At 37.1% G+C, this 16,820-nt stretch overlaps 1 protein-coding gene and 1 long non-coding RNA gene across 7 annotated transcripts in view; one reads left to right on the top strand and one right to left on the bottom strand.

The window, feature by feature from the left end:
* Positions 1-5,517: 5,517 nt before the first annotated feature.
* Positions 5,518-14,363, bottom strand: LOC106871949 (uncharacterized). Of its 4 annotated transcripts, none has more exons than XR_001409718.2 (3): positions 13,886-14,363; positions 11,388-11,840; positions 5,518-5,781 (listed from the first exon to the last, which is right to left on the bottom strand). It is a non-coding gene; the product is annotated as an uncharacterized LOC106871949 (long non-coding RNA). The 4 variants fall into 4 exon arrangements; XR_008263978.1 differs by lacking the exon at positions 13,886-14,363 and adding an exon at positions 13,582-13,871; XR_001409720.2 differs by lacking the exon at positions 13,886-14,363 and adding an exon at positions 12,687-12,799.
* LOC106871948 (all trans-polyprenyl-diphosphate synthase PDSS1) overlaps positions 11,693-16,820 on the top strand; it is a 43,121-nt gene continuing 37,993 nt past the window's right edge. For 2 of the 3 annotated variants that reach the window (XM_014918724.2, XM_014918723.2), the window contains exons 1-2: positions 12,739-12,888; positions 14,673-14,864. In XM_014918724.2, the coding sequence (XP_014774210.1) occupies positions 12,739-12,888; positions 14,673-14,864 (342 nt within the window). Of the gene's footprint in view, positions 11,788-12,738; positions 12,889-14,672; positions 14,865-16,820 lie in introns of those variants that run through there. The other variant, XM_014918726.2, reaches the window with a different exon arrangement.

Below are 16,820 nucleotides of genomic sequence, written 5' to 3'. Positions count from 1 at the left end.
GGATTAGAATTGAAGAGCCTTAGAGTCAACCTAGCTAAAACCAAACTCTTAATAAGTAGGATAGCATACAAACCACAAATCCCTTCAGGTAGATGGCCATGCTTGATCTGTAGAAAAGGTGTAGGTAGAAACTCCAGTGTAAGCTATGGACACATAAGAAGTACAGCAATATCAAAGGAAGGCTAACTGGGAAGATAGTTTTTATATGTGGCAAATGCTCAGGTGCTATAAACACTGAAAATGTGCAGAGAACAGCTGTCACATTCCAGGGAGAAAAACTACAAGTAGTTGATAGCTTCCATTACCTAGGGGACCGAGTCAGTAGAGGGGGTGGATGCTCTGAAAATGTAGCTGCTAGAATAAGAATAGCTTGGGCAAAGTTCAGAGAGCTCCTACCTCTGCTGGTGACAAAGGGCCTCTCACTCAGAGTAAACGGTAGACTGTATGACGCATGTGTACGAACAGCCATGCTACATGGGCCATGACTGCTGAGGACATGCATAAGCTCGCAAGGAATGAAGCCAGTATGCTCTGTTGGATGTGTAATGTCAGTGTGCATACACAACAGAGTGTAAATGCCCTGAGAGAAAAGTTGGATTTAAGAAGCATCAGTTGTGGTGTGCAAGAGAGACAACTGCACTGGTATGGTCATGTGTTGCGAATGAATGAGGACAGCTGTGTGAAAAAGTGTCACACCCTAGCAATGGAAGGAACCCGTGGAAGAGGTAGACCCAGGAAAACCTGGGATGAGGTGATGAAGCACAACTTTCAAACATTGGGCCTTACCGAGGCAATGACTAGTGATCGTGACCTTTCGGAATATGCTGTGCTTAAGAAGACCCGACAAGCCAAGTGAGACCATAGCCCGTGGCCTATGTCAGTGGGCGTAACCAGCCCACTTATGAATACCCCTCATTCATTGGACAATAAACTTTGCTTGCAAAGATCTATTGAGGCAAGTGAAATCAAAATCAAAATTGTTGATGTGGCCGATGACAGTACTGCCTGATTGGCACTCGTGCCAGTGGAATGTTAAAAGTACATCCGAGCGTGATCGTTGCCAGGGCCGCGGATTGGCTCCCTTGCCTGTGGTACATAAAAAGCACCATTTAAGCGTGATCATTGCCAGCATCGCCTTACCGGCACATATGCCAGTGACATGTGAAAAACAACATTCTAACGTGGTCATTGCCAGTGCCACTGGACTGACTCCTATGCAGGTAGCATGTAAAAAACACCTTTTGAGCGTGGTCATTACCAGAACTGCCTGACTGGCCCTCATGCCAGTGGCACGTAAAAGCACCCACTACACTCTCAGAGTGGTTGGCATTAGGAAGGGCATCCAGATCAGATTGAGCCTGGTGCAGCCTTCTAGCTCACCAGTCCTCAGTCAAACCGTCCAACCCATGCCCGCATGGAAAGCAGATGTTAAACGATGATGATGATGATTATGAAATTGTTATATGTTTTATATTGTTTACACACAATGTCACGCTATTTATACCTTAATCAGGAGTTATTGGTTGGCTTGGACTGCTACAGTATTCTAATCATCTCGGAGAAAACAAATACATGTACAAGAAACGCTATATTGGTAAGTAATGATTTTATCTTAATTTATTGATTCATTATAAATTCCCCAGTTACATTCTTTTATTTGTTTGTTATTTGACTATGGCCATGCTGGAGTACTGCCTGTAGTCAAACAAATCAACAGCAGTACTTATTCTATTGGTCCCTTTTGCCAAACCACTAAGTTACGAGGACATAAACACTGGTGGGAGGACAAACACACACACATATATACATACATATATATATATATATATATATATATATATATATATATATATATATATATATATATATATATATATATATATGTATATATACACGATTGGCTTCTTTCAGTTTCCATCTACCAAATTCACTCAGAAGTCTTTGGTTGGCCCAAGGCAGAAGACACTTGCCCAAGGTTTTACGCAGTGGGACTGAACCCAGAACTATGTGGTTGGTTAGCAAGCTACTTACCACACAGCCAGTCCTGCGCCTCTTTAATTTAAATTATTATGTTCAGTTTAAATTATTTTCTCATATTTAAAATGCTCAAATGTATCCCTTTTTGCATGGGTTGGATGAGGCATTTTTTTATGACCAGATGCCCTTCCTGATACTGACCCTTATCTGATTTTCTAGTAAGGGATTTCTATTTGGCTTCCAAAGAAAGAAGTGAAACAATTTGCTGACTTGAAAACCTGATAACACTGCACTCCAATAGAAGTGATCACTCACATGCACACAAGTATGATGGCCTTCTTTCAGTTTCAGTCTACCACTCACAAGGCTTTGCTTAGCTCATGACTTTAGTAGAAGACACTTGTTCAAGGTTCCACACAGTGAGATTGAACCTGAAACCACATGGTTAAACAATGAGAAGAAGTTGCCTTAAGTACTATTTGGAACAGGCTTAGACAGTAATTTCATGTATAATTACTCTGTAAAAAATAATAAATTGCTTATAGAGTATTTAATTGCCCTGAAGATTGGAAATACATTATTGACATGTTATGTTAAATTCAAACCATTTGACAGAGCTGGTGGAAAGCAAGTCTAGGTTGCATAACCTCACGTTAGTCTTTCTATTTAAAGTATGCACTGGGTCTGATTCATGCTATGTATGAGATGCTTGTATTTTGTATTTATATGAATGTATATGTGCTTCATCTTACCATGCAGTAGCTTGGGTGTCAAATACCATAGTTTCCAGTAATTCAAAATACCAACTAGTGTCTGGGATACTCAGCCATTCTACTATATAATATAGTGAGGATGTGATTCTGTTGATTGAACAACTGGAGCATTTATCATCAAAACTGATACTAAATCCAGCATTTCAGTGGATGATGTGAATGCATATATTAACATATATAAGTATTTTTGAATATGTAATTTCTTACATATATCATATAATTCCATATCAAATAAATATTACAACACAGTGTGAGGGGGTCTCTGATAAGGGGTCTCAGAGAGTAGCGTCCCTGCCTTCCTGAGCTAGTTTTCCACCACATTTCTTAAAAATCATGGTAGAGGCCTTAGTCTCAGGACCACTCATGTCTAGAAACTGAGGTTGGGGGTAAGCAAGGGCATGCTCCCCATAGAAAATCTAGCTACAGAAAAGCATCATGATAATAGCAAAGGAGAATGGGCACCAGCCAATCCAAAGGGTTGGGGTGGGCTGCACCTGTCTACCTGAAAAAGGAAGGTGCAAACCCTTATCCTGGGTTGTGCAAACATGACTTGCCTTATGATAGCCGACGGCCTGAGGAGAAGATTGGGGTGAGGTTGGGATGTTGGAAATGAGCAGTCTGTGTGGAAGGGGAATTGAGGAAGAGGAGGGTGGATGTGTACTGTGTGCAAGAGGTTTGGTGGAGGGGCCAGGGTGCAAGATTTGTGAGGGTCAAGGGAAGAAGGTACAAGTTGTGGTGGTCGGGAAATAGATATTACCTATTTCATTAAGCTTCAAATACATGCTGTGAAATATATTACAATTTAATAAATTTTAAAGGGTTTTTTTTATTTGAATTCTTGTTGAATTATTTTATTTTCTATTTTTCAGTGAAACGTGTCACAGATGTAGAAAATCCTGATTCTGAGATGTATTCTTGATAGCTATTGAATTCTTGAATCAAGACTAAGTGATGAAGATACCAACAGTGGAGCTTTAGGGATACCATATAGTGTCAGCCATGTATAAACTTTAAATATTTATATAAAAAAAATTTAGACCCTTGTATTTTTGTTTTGTTAGTTTTCTTCCAAACTTGTTGCTGAACAAAAACAAATCAGCAAAGAATTGTAATTCATTTTCTTAACTCCAACTAGCTTCAGATTTTCCTAGCTAGTAAATATATATTTATCTATTTGTAATTTGATTTTATTGAATCCAGAGACAGATTTAGCTCATTTTAAGATTAAGAAAATAGGACATAAGTATACACCCAGAACCATGCTAATAGCTTAGGAGTGAAATTTAGGATTTCTCAGTTTTCTGTGAATCGATTTTGACAAAAATTTTCCCAGCTGGTTTGCACAATATGGCAACACCATTGTTATGTTTTCATTATTCTGTGTAACGTCCTTTCTTTTTTATTTCAGATTTTTCAGTTTTGGGGTGAACCATGCTAATAGCTTTTGAATGAAAATAGCTCAACTAGACATTTTTTTTTTTTCAGAAAATGAAGGGTTATGTTACATATTAAGCATACATTGAATATTTATTTAACAGAAAACCATAATAATATTATAACATTTATTGACATAATGAATTATTTTGCCAAACAAGCGCCATTTCGACGGATAACTTCAAAAACCCTATTAGTTATGGAATCTGTCAATTGCTTAATAGTAGCAGGCTGGACTGCCTCTGCTGCAGTTTTGATGGTCACCCATAAGACATCTTTCAACGTAAATTGGTGTCCATCAGCGTAAACGTCTTGTTTAATGATGGACCAAAGAATTTTGATAGGGTTGAGATCTGGAGATGCTGGCGGCCACACCATCAGCCTTTCAGCTTGTATGCTGTAAGACCCTAGTAATGTTTGGGTGGTCCTAGCAGAATGGGAGGGAGCGTTATGCATGAATACAAGTTGTATGTCATCTAGCCAGGGATCCAAGACCTTCAGGAGATTTCAGTCGGCGGCTGTGGTCATTTTAACCCCTTCAGGCACCCTGACTGGGCCAACAAGTCTATCCCCAATGATACCAGCCCACAACATGAACCCTCCACCCTGATGCTGATGCTCATCTCCAAAATAGACCCAACCATCAAGGGTCACCCTGGTTTCATCAGTGAACAGAACACAACTCATGTCTAACATCATGTACTTTTGGCCCTATTAAAGCCTCAAACTCTTGGGATGGTGCATTAAGTGGGGCAGTTTCAGGGGTTCTCACACAGAAGCCATGGTCCCAAAGGTATGATTTCTGATGGTTTTCAGTACATGGGGAAGTCCAGGGGTGGTGAAAATGTATTTGCTTGTTTGTCCAGGTTTCCCACGCAACTTGTAGCAAATATTCCTTAAATCCCTAGCTGTCACAGTCTTGGAGGTCCCACAATCAGATCATTTCTTCCTTGGCAAAGGGTCCTTCAGGAATGATTTGTGTCCACATGACAACCTAACTTCTCTGCAGTAACATGAAGAGAGGTGCTTTTAGCACTTTCTTTGATAATGACAGACTTTTTTTTCATCATTAAGGCCTTTTCCACATCACATCGTTCTCAGAGAAGAGAGACACTATTAGTGTGGTTCACCCAAAAACTGAAGAATCTGAAATATAAAAGAAAGGACATTACACAGAATAATGAAAATATAACAATGGTGTTGCCATAGTGTGCAAACCAGCTGGGAAAAGTTTTATCAAAATCAATTCACAGAAAACTGAGAAATCCTAAATTTCACTCCTAAGCTATTAGCATGGTTCTGGGTGTAGATCACTTTTAGCACTAGAGAAGAATCAAGTTCAAAATCATTTTTATTTCAAAACAGCTACACGCTTCTTTCCAGTGGTTGAACTTTACTTTCAATGTAATCAAATTCATTCTTAATATGCTCTTGCAGATTCAACCATAAACACCTAATCACTGTTGCTTTGTATCACCAGACAATACTTCCTCCTTTTAAATATGTGTTCATAATATGTGACTCACCAGTATAAGGTGACTTTGAGACACTGTTTTGCAGACAATATGGTAGAATTTCTGGCAGCAAAGAGTTTTCTCTGAAAAAAAAAGGTATATTTTATGAATTGATCGTTAATGTAAGGAGCAGCACAACAGTGAAAGCAGATTTGTTACAATTAGAAAAGATTAAGCTAAGTATTGTGAAACATATGGGAAAGACTGAACAGAAATTAAAGATTTAAACAAGTTAAGGGATGATATATGCATAAAGTTCTTAATTGAAATTTTTCTTGGGAAAAGGAAAAAAGAAATTAGGCCGTAATTTGCAGTTCTCAAAGAAGAGGGGAGATAATTTACACACTGAACATCTAAATTAGCTGGGTATGCAAGAGAAACAGCTGCTTTGGTTTGACTATGTAATGCAAGTAAAAGATATGTACAGAATGAAAAGATTCCTTAAAGTATTTAGAAAATGTATGTTGCTAATATTCATGGTTACCAGTTTAAATACATTTTACATTCGCATTTTTATGCTGGTATATGTATTGGGCAAGTCCTCATGTGAAGCTCAACTTCAACCATCTTCTAAAATGCAACAAGTTCTAGTGAAACAATCCTCTCAGACAAATTGCTGATTCTCAGCATCTTTTCAAGGAACTAATCAAAAATATAGTGATTTTATCTACATATAAATGTATGTATGTATATATACACACACATATATATTCATGCATATGTATGTTTCTTTAACGTTTATTTTAAATTTTTACCGCTGCAAAATTCAAGCCAAAGTGGCAAGGCTCTCTTAAGTCATGCAATTCTCGGGTTTTGTGGTTACCGGAATCGGTTGATTTATGCATATATGTGTGTGTGGATAAATATGCATTTGTGTTGGGTGGGGTCACATAGAACAATGTGCATATTTCATTACTGTTGTATGTGTATATCACATGTATATATCGTTTTGTGGATGTGTTCTCCCATGAATACTCAAATTGAGAACCCCTGAAATGTTGTACAAATATTTACCGTTCCTCTGATCAATTGTATCTGGAGAATGTGAATCAGTTCTCACTTTTTTCCCATTTTTTTACTTTTGAGAAACCAAGCCTTTCTAGATTTTATTGAACATAGCTCAGTGCATGTACAACAGAAACAAATGAAAATCTGTAGCATGGCTTTAAGAGCTTTAGATTTCTCATCAGTTCACTATTGATGTTCTCTTTTCCCATGATTTTTGAAGCAACATTCACATTTGCTTAGAAGCTGATCTCTAAAACAATACATGACTTTTGCTCCCTGTCCAACACAACCACATCTGACCTGTTGTGCTTACACTATGTTGCTGTTTTTATTGGAATCTTCCACCAGCATTCTTTATTTTTGAAGTTGTAGATACTCTCTGGTCCTTGTGTGCCTTCAGCATGGCCATCAGGACAATCCTTCTTACTTGTGTATAGCATTGTAAACCATTTTGGTAATGATATCATGTCTCATGGGGAAGGAGTATCTTGTAGTCATTTCTGGGTAGCTACTGATGATATGAGTGATTCCTTCCACACTGGTATGGCATCAGACTTCTCTATCACTTTTGTTGATGAGGTATTTAGTGGCTATCTCCTGTTCTTGGATAGACTTCATGATGAGATGTGATGTACTTATCGCAGGTCCAGGAGAGGCTACTATTCTTGTCAATGTTGCTGGCATTCTCCAGCGCCCAGGATATGCACCCATTTATAAGTCTCAGCCACTAGGGTTCATCCTCTCACAGCTACCCCACTAAAATGTCATACTAAAAATAAACAATCACATCCTTGAAATCTTGAAGCTATGAGATAATGCATGAGTAAATTTAAAACAAAGTGAATAAATAAGCATTACATTTGCCGGAGTAATCTGAATGCTAAAGGGTTCAATCAAGAAATGTCACCCAAAATACAACTGGTTACACACACATACACACACACATGATTCTTATTCACTAATGTCCATATTTTCTCTTCAATAATATTCAATATGCAATACAAAACTAACTGCATTTCAAAGCTATCAGAAATGTTGATTGCACATTTCCTAATAAAATTTTCTATGAAAGCCTTAGTACTGTTTTAACATTGCTTTTGCGATGTATATATTTTCCCCATAGTTTGTATATTATTTTTATCTAACTGAACATAAATGATTTTTGTAGCTGCATAGGTACTGGCATGGCTGTAAGGTAAGAAGTTTGCTTCCCAACCACATTGTTCCAGCAGTCCCACTGCATGGCACCTTGGGCAAGTGTCCTCTACTGTAGCCTCAGGCTGACCAAAGCCTTGTGAGTGGATTTGGTAGATGGAAACTGAAAGAAGCCTGCCATATATGTATATAAAAATATATATTTACTCTTTTACTTGTTTCAGTCATTTGACTGCGGCCATGTTGGAGCACCGCCTTTAGTTGAGCAAATCGACCCCAGGATTTATTCTTTGTAAGCCTAGTACTTATTCTATTGGTTGCTTTTGCCGAACCGCTAAGTTACGGGGACGTAAACACACCAGCATCAGTTGTCAAGCGATATTGGGAGGACAAACACACATGTATATACATATATACAACAGGCTTCTTTCAGTTTCTGTCTCCCAAATCCACTCACAAGGCTTTGGCCGTCCTAAGGCTATAGTAGAAGACACTTGCTCAAGGTGCCACGCAGTGGGACTGAACCCAAAACCATGTGGTTAGTAAGCAAGCTACTTACCACACAGCCAATATGCATGTATTTGTGTGTCTGTGTTTGTCCCCCCACCATCGCTTGACAACCAATGCTGGTGTGTTTATGTCCCTATAACTTAGTGGTTTAGCAAAATAAACTGATAGAATAAGTACTAGGCTTACAAAGAATAAGTCCTGGGGTCGATTTCTTTGACTAAAACCCTTTGAGGCAGTGCTTCAGCGTAGCCACAGTCAAATGACTGAAACAAAAAAAAGAAAGAATTGTACCATTAACTGAGCGTTAGTTATCTAATGCAGATCAGAAATCTAATTAAGAAAATGAGGTAACTTACTGTTAATAAGATTTTAATTTCTTTTCTCCTATTAACCACATCTTTGAAAAGTTAACCATATTTATATCTGCACATTTCAATCTTTTTTTTTTCTTTTCTATTAAACCAGTAAACATTAGGCACTGCTACTGGATTCAATATCTCCTATCAAGTGATTCTGCTTCAGTAAATATTGATAGCTCACTCCAAGATTTCAAAAGTAGTGTTTTTAGCATGAAACCATCTTCCAAACTGATTTACCAAACTTGCCTATTTGTATAGTATTGAACTTCTGTTGGGAAAATACCCAAAGCACACTGTCAAAATAGATGTACCTCAAAGCTTTCTATTAATAACCAATTTGTTGTTGTTTGAATGAACATGTACTCCTATGTTTCAGTACTCAAATCTCATCTATGGTCAAATAGTTTACAAAAATAACTTTTATGAACTGATGACAACCAAGTTTCATTTTTAGTAGCAGCAAAATATTAATACTAGACAACTCAAGATAATTTATAGTTTAGATTTGTTTTCTGTTTCAGAATCAGCAACTTCTAAACATCTTGTGATTCTGTACAAGATAAAATCTCACCCAACACTGAAATAAAGTTAAATCCTCAATGACAGTGATCCCACCATACATCTATAACCCATAAAAACGAAACCATTCACCTAAGAAGCAAAACTTCACTCAACAGCATTCAACCATTTCCTTTTACCTTCCCCACATATTACAAACCTTAGAAAGGTTTATAATATTCTCTATTCTTCCAAATACAACTCTATACTTTCCCAGCTCGTATTACTTTTATTGTGTCTCACTCCTGATACAAAAAACCAATCTTTCTCCCCCAGAACCTCTAACAATATATTAGTTCTAACAAAACTAAAATCTTCCTCTCGAAACTAATTCTTAAAAGTTGATTTTTCCAAAAACATAAGTTTCAACAAGAATTAAAATCAAATTGTGTACTTGGAAAGAAAAGAAAACATTTATGGCTGTGTGTTTCCCAACCATGTAGTTTTAAACTCAGTCCTACCATGCAGCAGTATGGACAAGTAGCTTCAACTGTAGCCACAACAAGACCAAAGCCTTGTATGTGGATTTGGTAGTTGGAAACTGAAAGACACTCATCATGTGTGTGTGTGGTTGGGTTTCCTTGCTTGATAATGCATGATTGTTGTAAACAAACATCCTTGTCATACAAGCGGTGTCCATTAATTTCCAATCTTTTGGAAAAACATGTCCAGCTATAAGGAAATATTACCTTGCTTGGAAACACACAAGACTTTATGATAGGAGAGGCATTCAGCCATAGAAAATCTGCCTTAACAAAATCCCTGTTAGCACAATTATCAAAATACCATGGGAGACAGAGGAATTAGCTTTATTTCAGTGTTGTGTGAGTTTTTATCTTGTAAAGAATCACATGATATAGGATGTTGCTGGTTCCGAAACAGAAAACAAATCTTATAACTTAACTATGCAGTATATGTGTGGTTACCATAAGGGGTGGGTATTTTGTTTGATGTAGACTGAAAGTTTTAGTTATGTATTATGTGTAATTTTAGGTGCCTTTGTATAAATATTAAGTATGTGTAAAAATAGTTTTACCTATGGTATTTCTTCAAGCAATGGATGCTGAAAATAAAATGTTCAATTATCCAGTTTAAAAATTGTAATCCTATAAAACAGTGTATTTAAAATTTCCAAGACATATCAGACTTATCAATGTTTTATAAACTTTCTATGAAGAAGTTGTATAATAAGTATTTGAAGTTTTGTGTAGGGGTCATATAAGAAGTATCTCAAGGGCTGGATTCATGTGTGATGGGGAAGCAGGAGGCTGAAATGAATGTTGGATAATGACCAAAAGATTACAACCATGAGTACAAGTGCCTGAAATGGGATTCCTCCAAAGGAAAGTAGTTCAAAGTTTAAGGAGTCTCTCCAGGTTGAGCCAGTACTTCTCTGCATTAAGAGAGCACAGCTCTTGTACTATGGACATGTGGTTGGAATGCCATAGGAAAGAATCACATGAAAGAGCCAACCAGTAAGAAACCTAGGGGTAAATCATAAGTGAGATGGTTTGATAATAGTCTCAGTTAGTCATGTTTGGGAATCAAGCAGGGAAGTTTAATGGTGGCTGTTTCTGATAGGACCCTATGGAAACAGTACATGAGGACTCTACCTCTACATGATCCTCCAAGAAATAATGGGTGGAAAAAACTGATAGATGGATCATAACAATTGTTTCAAAATTTTAGCAGAAATTCGGCAGTTTTAGAGGAGGAGTAGTCAGTTACATCAACACTGATACTTAACTGGTTCTTATTTTATTGACCGCTTCCCTTCTCCCCCCCCCCAAAAAAAAAGGATGAAAGGCTAAGTCAAGCTTAACAGAAATTGTTTCTATACAAGATAAGCAGAATTTGAACAAAGTCAAGCTTAGCAGAATATTGAGAGTTGGCAAAATACCACAAAGCGATTTTTTTCCTACTACTACCATCACCGATAATGATAATGATGATGATATCTCTTCTTTGCCACCAGGACAATGGATAAGGGGTTTGCAGTGACAAAGACATATATAAGGTGGGGGGATTTACGTAGAAAATTGATTGAGGAAAAAAAAGAAAGAGAAGCATGTTGCATGAAGGATGATGATGCAGTCTACCTGATACAGAAAGATAGATCACCATGTCTGTCGTCATGAACTTTCTTTTCCAAATGTCAAGCAGCTACTTATTGGTTTGTCCAGATTGATTTTAACCTCTGGTAGCATCTCATATTTCTTTAGATTGGGGCCGACCGCCTCTATTTTAGTGGCATTCGACATCATGACGGTGCTGTCATTCACATAAACTGACATGACCCTCTCAACTGTTGCAATTTCTTCACCAATGGCTCGAGAGGCAACACATACAGGAAAGGCGAGATGGAACACTGTTGATGAATTAAGTGTGCAATGAGGAACAGTTCCAACAGGTGGCCATTTACTTTGATCACCGAGCAGTTGCAACTATACAGGTTCTAAAAGAGAGTCTGAAACTGACTGTTCTTCTGATAGCTTCCAGGTAATGAAAAGGTTTTTCACGATAAATTCCGACATGACTGTAATCTACGCCATCTGAAATATATTTGCAGAGAATTTCATCAAAATATACATTTCCAGAAAGTTATGCGGAAACAGAATCAATAGGGTACACACTTCTGAAGTTATGCCCGAAATTTATTTCGTATTGAGTACTATCGTACGGATGAAGGATACAAAGAAAAATTGGACGTAAATATATATATAAACAATTTACTCAAATTGGAAATCAAATGAGTGATTATTAAACGACTAACTAGTTACCTAATGGGGAAAGTGTACGAAGGGAAGTAATCAAGAAGTTAGTGGACAAACAGTAAATACTCTTTGAAATAATATAATGTTATCCTCCATATAATAATGCATTTATGCTCTAAGATTTTAATTTCAATTACAAAACTTAAAATGGAGCAAGTTTGGACTAAATACAAAGTTAATAAAACAAAAGGATTAACAGAATACTGAAAAATGATTAAGCGCAAAGTTGTTGCCGTTCACACAAATTTTTTGTTGTATTTTTCGTTAACTATCATATGAGTAGGAAGAGTAATGTTCTGTTTATGTTCGTTCTCGTTTAGATTTTACTGAATATAAATTTAGGTGAAAACAAAAACAAATTCCCTAAGTCTCAATCGTTTAACTAGCCTGATCATTAGATACACAGCAAAACTCACTGAATGGCAATAAGCCTATTTGCACAAATGAAAGGGCGTGTTTAGGTAATTTAAATAATGCCTCTCAAAAGTGTTAGATAGTTGCGTACTATTACAGTATATTAAATAACAGATCTCATAATTATGAGTTGTCTACTACAATTAATTAAACATTTTTATTGACAATTAAAATGCAGTTTTTAAAATAAAATGCCAAAGTAAAACTTACTGTCTTTGTATTAATGTCCTTAATTGGGATGGTGAACCTGATTATCTGAGGTATGACTTTTGTAAGGAGCTGCTGTTGTAGTGTTAGAATTTTCTCAATATCACGAGTGTCTGTGGACTGGATGATACGAAGGATATATACTACATTTAATCAAAAATATTATCCTGTTCATAATTGTACTCCATGTCTTTTGAAACGCAAAGTAAGTATTTCTATTTGTATTGGAGTTAAAAACCCGGCAAGTTTAACCTTGTGTCTTATACATATTTCTCCTTGTTTTTAAGTTGCTAAATTGCTGTCTGAAGTTGATCGAAAATGAAATAAATATTTTTTTTATTTCAATTTTAGAATATATTTTAATCTGAAGTATATTAACCTAGCTAAGCGTTAGGTAAGGTGTACCGAGCTGTTATTTGTTATATAATAAACACACTTGCCCTTCAGAAATATGATATTGCCATATATTACGTGAACGGCTAATTAACGCCGAACGATGTAAATATTCATACCTTCTGTTATAATTACATTATATTAAACTGATAATAAAAAAATAGAATAAGAGACAATTAAAGTACGTTACTTTTTAAATGGTAAGTCTTTCGCTAACGTTTTATTTAGTGGGAACTTCATCTCGCATTCCCTACAATGATCAGTTGTGAACACATAGATATCTCTAGTTTCGAAAAAGATTAATTTTATGGATATGAATTATGCTGTAAACACTTTAAAAAAGAATAACTTTCTCTCTCTCAAAAATAAGTTTGAACTAGATCTATATCAGACTTATGTTAGTGTGAGTTGCGTGTGAATATCTTAAAAGTCAATCTAATGGAAGAGGCTAACAGAGAAACAGTATTAAAAAGAGCAGAACTTTAGAACAACTGAGAATACCTACATTAAGGATTGAAACATACAACATTGGTATTCACCCATTTACCGAATCGGAACTTGCTGCAGCTGATAAAATCATTTAGTTTTTGCAAAAGAAAAGTAAAGCATGATCTATTGCCATCACTTGCATTTAAACCCATAAAGAACCACACCGAATCTGGGTCTACACTTTAGAAGTCCAAGAAACATAACAATTCTATTGCTTTGATTGTGAGTTACTTCCAAATTAAAATTCCAAAAATCACTGGATCTACTAATTAACTGTAATAGGAGCAATGTACTAGGTGCCTAGAAAAACTTAAACTTACCTCAACGAAATAGCCCATCCCAGTATCATGCTTAATGTAAATACACCAGTGACGGGCAAATTACTGCAGTTTTTGTCTGTTTTTGTAGATGTGCTGTAATTAAAAACACACTATATGGATTGGAAGGCGTCGAAAAATCGTCCCAGCAGCAGCTAGCATGAATGATAGGTGTATTTTGGCCTCTTGGAGCCTTGTTAATCATGTGTGCTTGCTGCCAGCCACACACCTAGACAAGATTTGTATCCTATGTTGGAGGTGACAAATCTCATCCAGGCATATGGCTGGCTGTAAGTACATGTCATTGACAAGACCCAGAAAGGCCAAAATGCTGCTAGCAGTCTCACTTGATTTTTCATCTCCCTCTATAAGAAACAGAAGCCTCAGTAATTTGCCTGTCATTGGTGTATATATGCATTATGACTGATACATGGATGGCTTATTTTAATTTAAATACTACCCAATTGCATACACCAAATTTTTACCTCTATGATTTTCAATATGAACTTATGGGATAGACTAGTATTAATCTGTGAATTTTCAGAAATCTGCAAGATCAATGCTTATCATTAGTCAAGGTCCTTGATATTATATCTTGCTTTTCCTTATAACCTACAAAAATGGTAAATTAAATCAAATAGATGAGAAAAAAACATTCATAGAAACACTACCCCAAAAATTGGGTTTATACCAGTCTTTCATTTTCTTTCAAATGTTTTTTTTTTTGTCTTTGTTCTTGCAAAGGATTTCTGGCTGGTAAATATTTCATTGAAAAGTTATCTCTTTGCAGATTTTTCAAATCAGAAATCGTCCAGCTAACACTGTCTCGCCCCTGATCTCAGAAATACCATCAAAACTATATTCTTACCAGCAGCATGCATCAACTCATCACAGTAATCAGGATGTACATATGAAACAGTTTGAAAATTCTTATAAATTAGTTGAAGATGAATTTTTAATGCTTAATAATGATATAAAAAAGGTAAAGATATTTTTATATCATCATCATTTAAGTAATGTTTTATTTTTTCTGTCTTAATATAATCTTCCCTCTGTAGCGAAGCTTCTCTCTTGGTTATATATATGTGAATGCAGACGTAGCAGATAACATCTAGCTTTTGGCTGCATCTTTGGACCCTGTTGTGCCCACCACTCTGATTGGTTGGTATTGGTGCACTTTAGTCTCTAGTTCTATTTCACACCAGGGTGCATACCAACCAATCATAGCCTTCTGCTAAGGTCACATGGAACGGTTTTCTGAACCCCTGCTTGAGCCGATTTTTCCTCTTAAATAGCTTGCTTCATCAGTTCCAGCGACAACTCGACACAGCTTCATGGAGATTCAACACCTTGCTGCAAACTCCATCTTCGATGCCACCATCAGCTTCTTCGTCGCCAGCATCTACTCAATGTACACACCACCAACAGCTCCCGCACTGTTTCTCTCAACACTGTTTGTGTGAATTGCTTCACCACGAATAACAGCAAGACCCTCTGTACCAAGTAATCGGTTGCAGCATCGTAGCCTCAACTTCTCGGGTAACATGTACCATTTCTCCAGGCTTTGCTATTCGGACACGACTTCTTGTACAGCACTTCAACCTACTGTGTACCTTAGTTACAAACTGGTAATTCACATCCTTGTGTCTGGACTTTTAACGTCCTTATTATAGACTTTCTATGCTCTATATCTCTTGCATTCACATATACATATTTGTATAGACACTCTTTTGTATACACAACGGCCTGTCTTATATTGTGTTTTATTATGTCTCATTCACTCTCACACAGACATGCTAGTTGACAACCAATAAACCTTACTTCTATACATGTTACCGGTTGAGTCTCTCTCTCCTTCCTTGTTGGCACTTACCTCATTCCATCTTTTGTTTTTTCTTATATTTCTGCCGACCGTGCGACGCGCTAAAAGGAGCCGTTCCTTCGTCACCATCTCCTTGGTCGCACAGTCGTCTACAAACTAGTTTGTACAAAAGATGGAATGAGGTAAGTGCTAACAAGGAAAGAAAGAGAGACTCATCTGGTAACATGTATAGAAGTAAGGTTTATTGGTTGTCAACTAGTATGTCTGTGTGAGAGTGAATGCGACATAATAAAACACAATATAAGACAGGCCGTCATGTATACAAAAGAGTGTATACAAATATGTGTATGTGGATGCAAGAGATACAGAGCATAGAAAAGTCAATAAATAAGGACGTTAAAAGTTCAGACACAAGGATGTGAATTACCAGTTCGTAGCTAAGGTACACAGTAGGTTGAAATGCTGTACCAAGAGGTTATGGCGTCGAGTAGGCAGAGCCGTAGTAAGACATGTCACATAAGAAGTTGAGGTTTCAATGCTGTGGCCGGTTACTTGGTACAGGAGTCTCACAGGTTGAATTCTGGCTGTTATTCATGGTGAAGCAATTCACACAAACAGTGTTGAGAGAAACTGTGCAGGCGCTGTTGGTGGTGTGTATGTTGAGACGACGGTGTAGACGCTAAGAAGCTGGAAGTGGCAACGAAGATGGAGTTTGCAGCAAGGTGTTGAACGGTGGTATGTTGTCGCTGGAACTGGCTGGTGCTCTGTGGTCAGCGACTAGACCTCAGAAGGTCTAAAGTCGCGACAAACTTTAGTGCAGACAGGCAAGCTATTTAAGAGGAAAAATCTGCTCAAGCAGGGGTTCAGAAAACCTGTTCCATGTGACCTTATCAGAAGGCTGCAATTGGTTGGTATGCACCCTGATGCGAAATAGAACTAGACAAAAGTGCGCCAATACCAACCAATCGGAGTGGTGGACACAACAGGCCAAAGATGCAGCCGAAAGCTAGATGTTACCCGCTACGTCCGCATTCACATGTATATAACTGAGAGAGAAGCTTCGCTACACCTCTACCTTTCTTTTGTTTTATTTTAATTCAGTCATTAAACTACAGC

The sequence above is a fragment of the Octopus bimaculoides genome, chromosome 4 (assembly GCF_001194135.2).
Source record: "Octopus bimaculoides isolate UCB-OBI-ISO-001 chromosome 4, ASM119413v2, whole genome shotgun sequence".
Taxonomy (NCBI): domain Eukaryota; kingdom Metazoa; phylum Mollusca; class Cephalopoda; order Octopoda; family Octopodidae; genus Octopus; species Octopus bimaculoides.
This window is presented reverse-complemented; position numbering and strand designations above follow the sequence as displayed.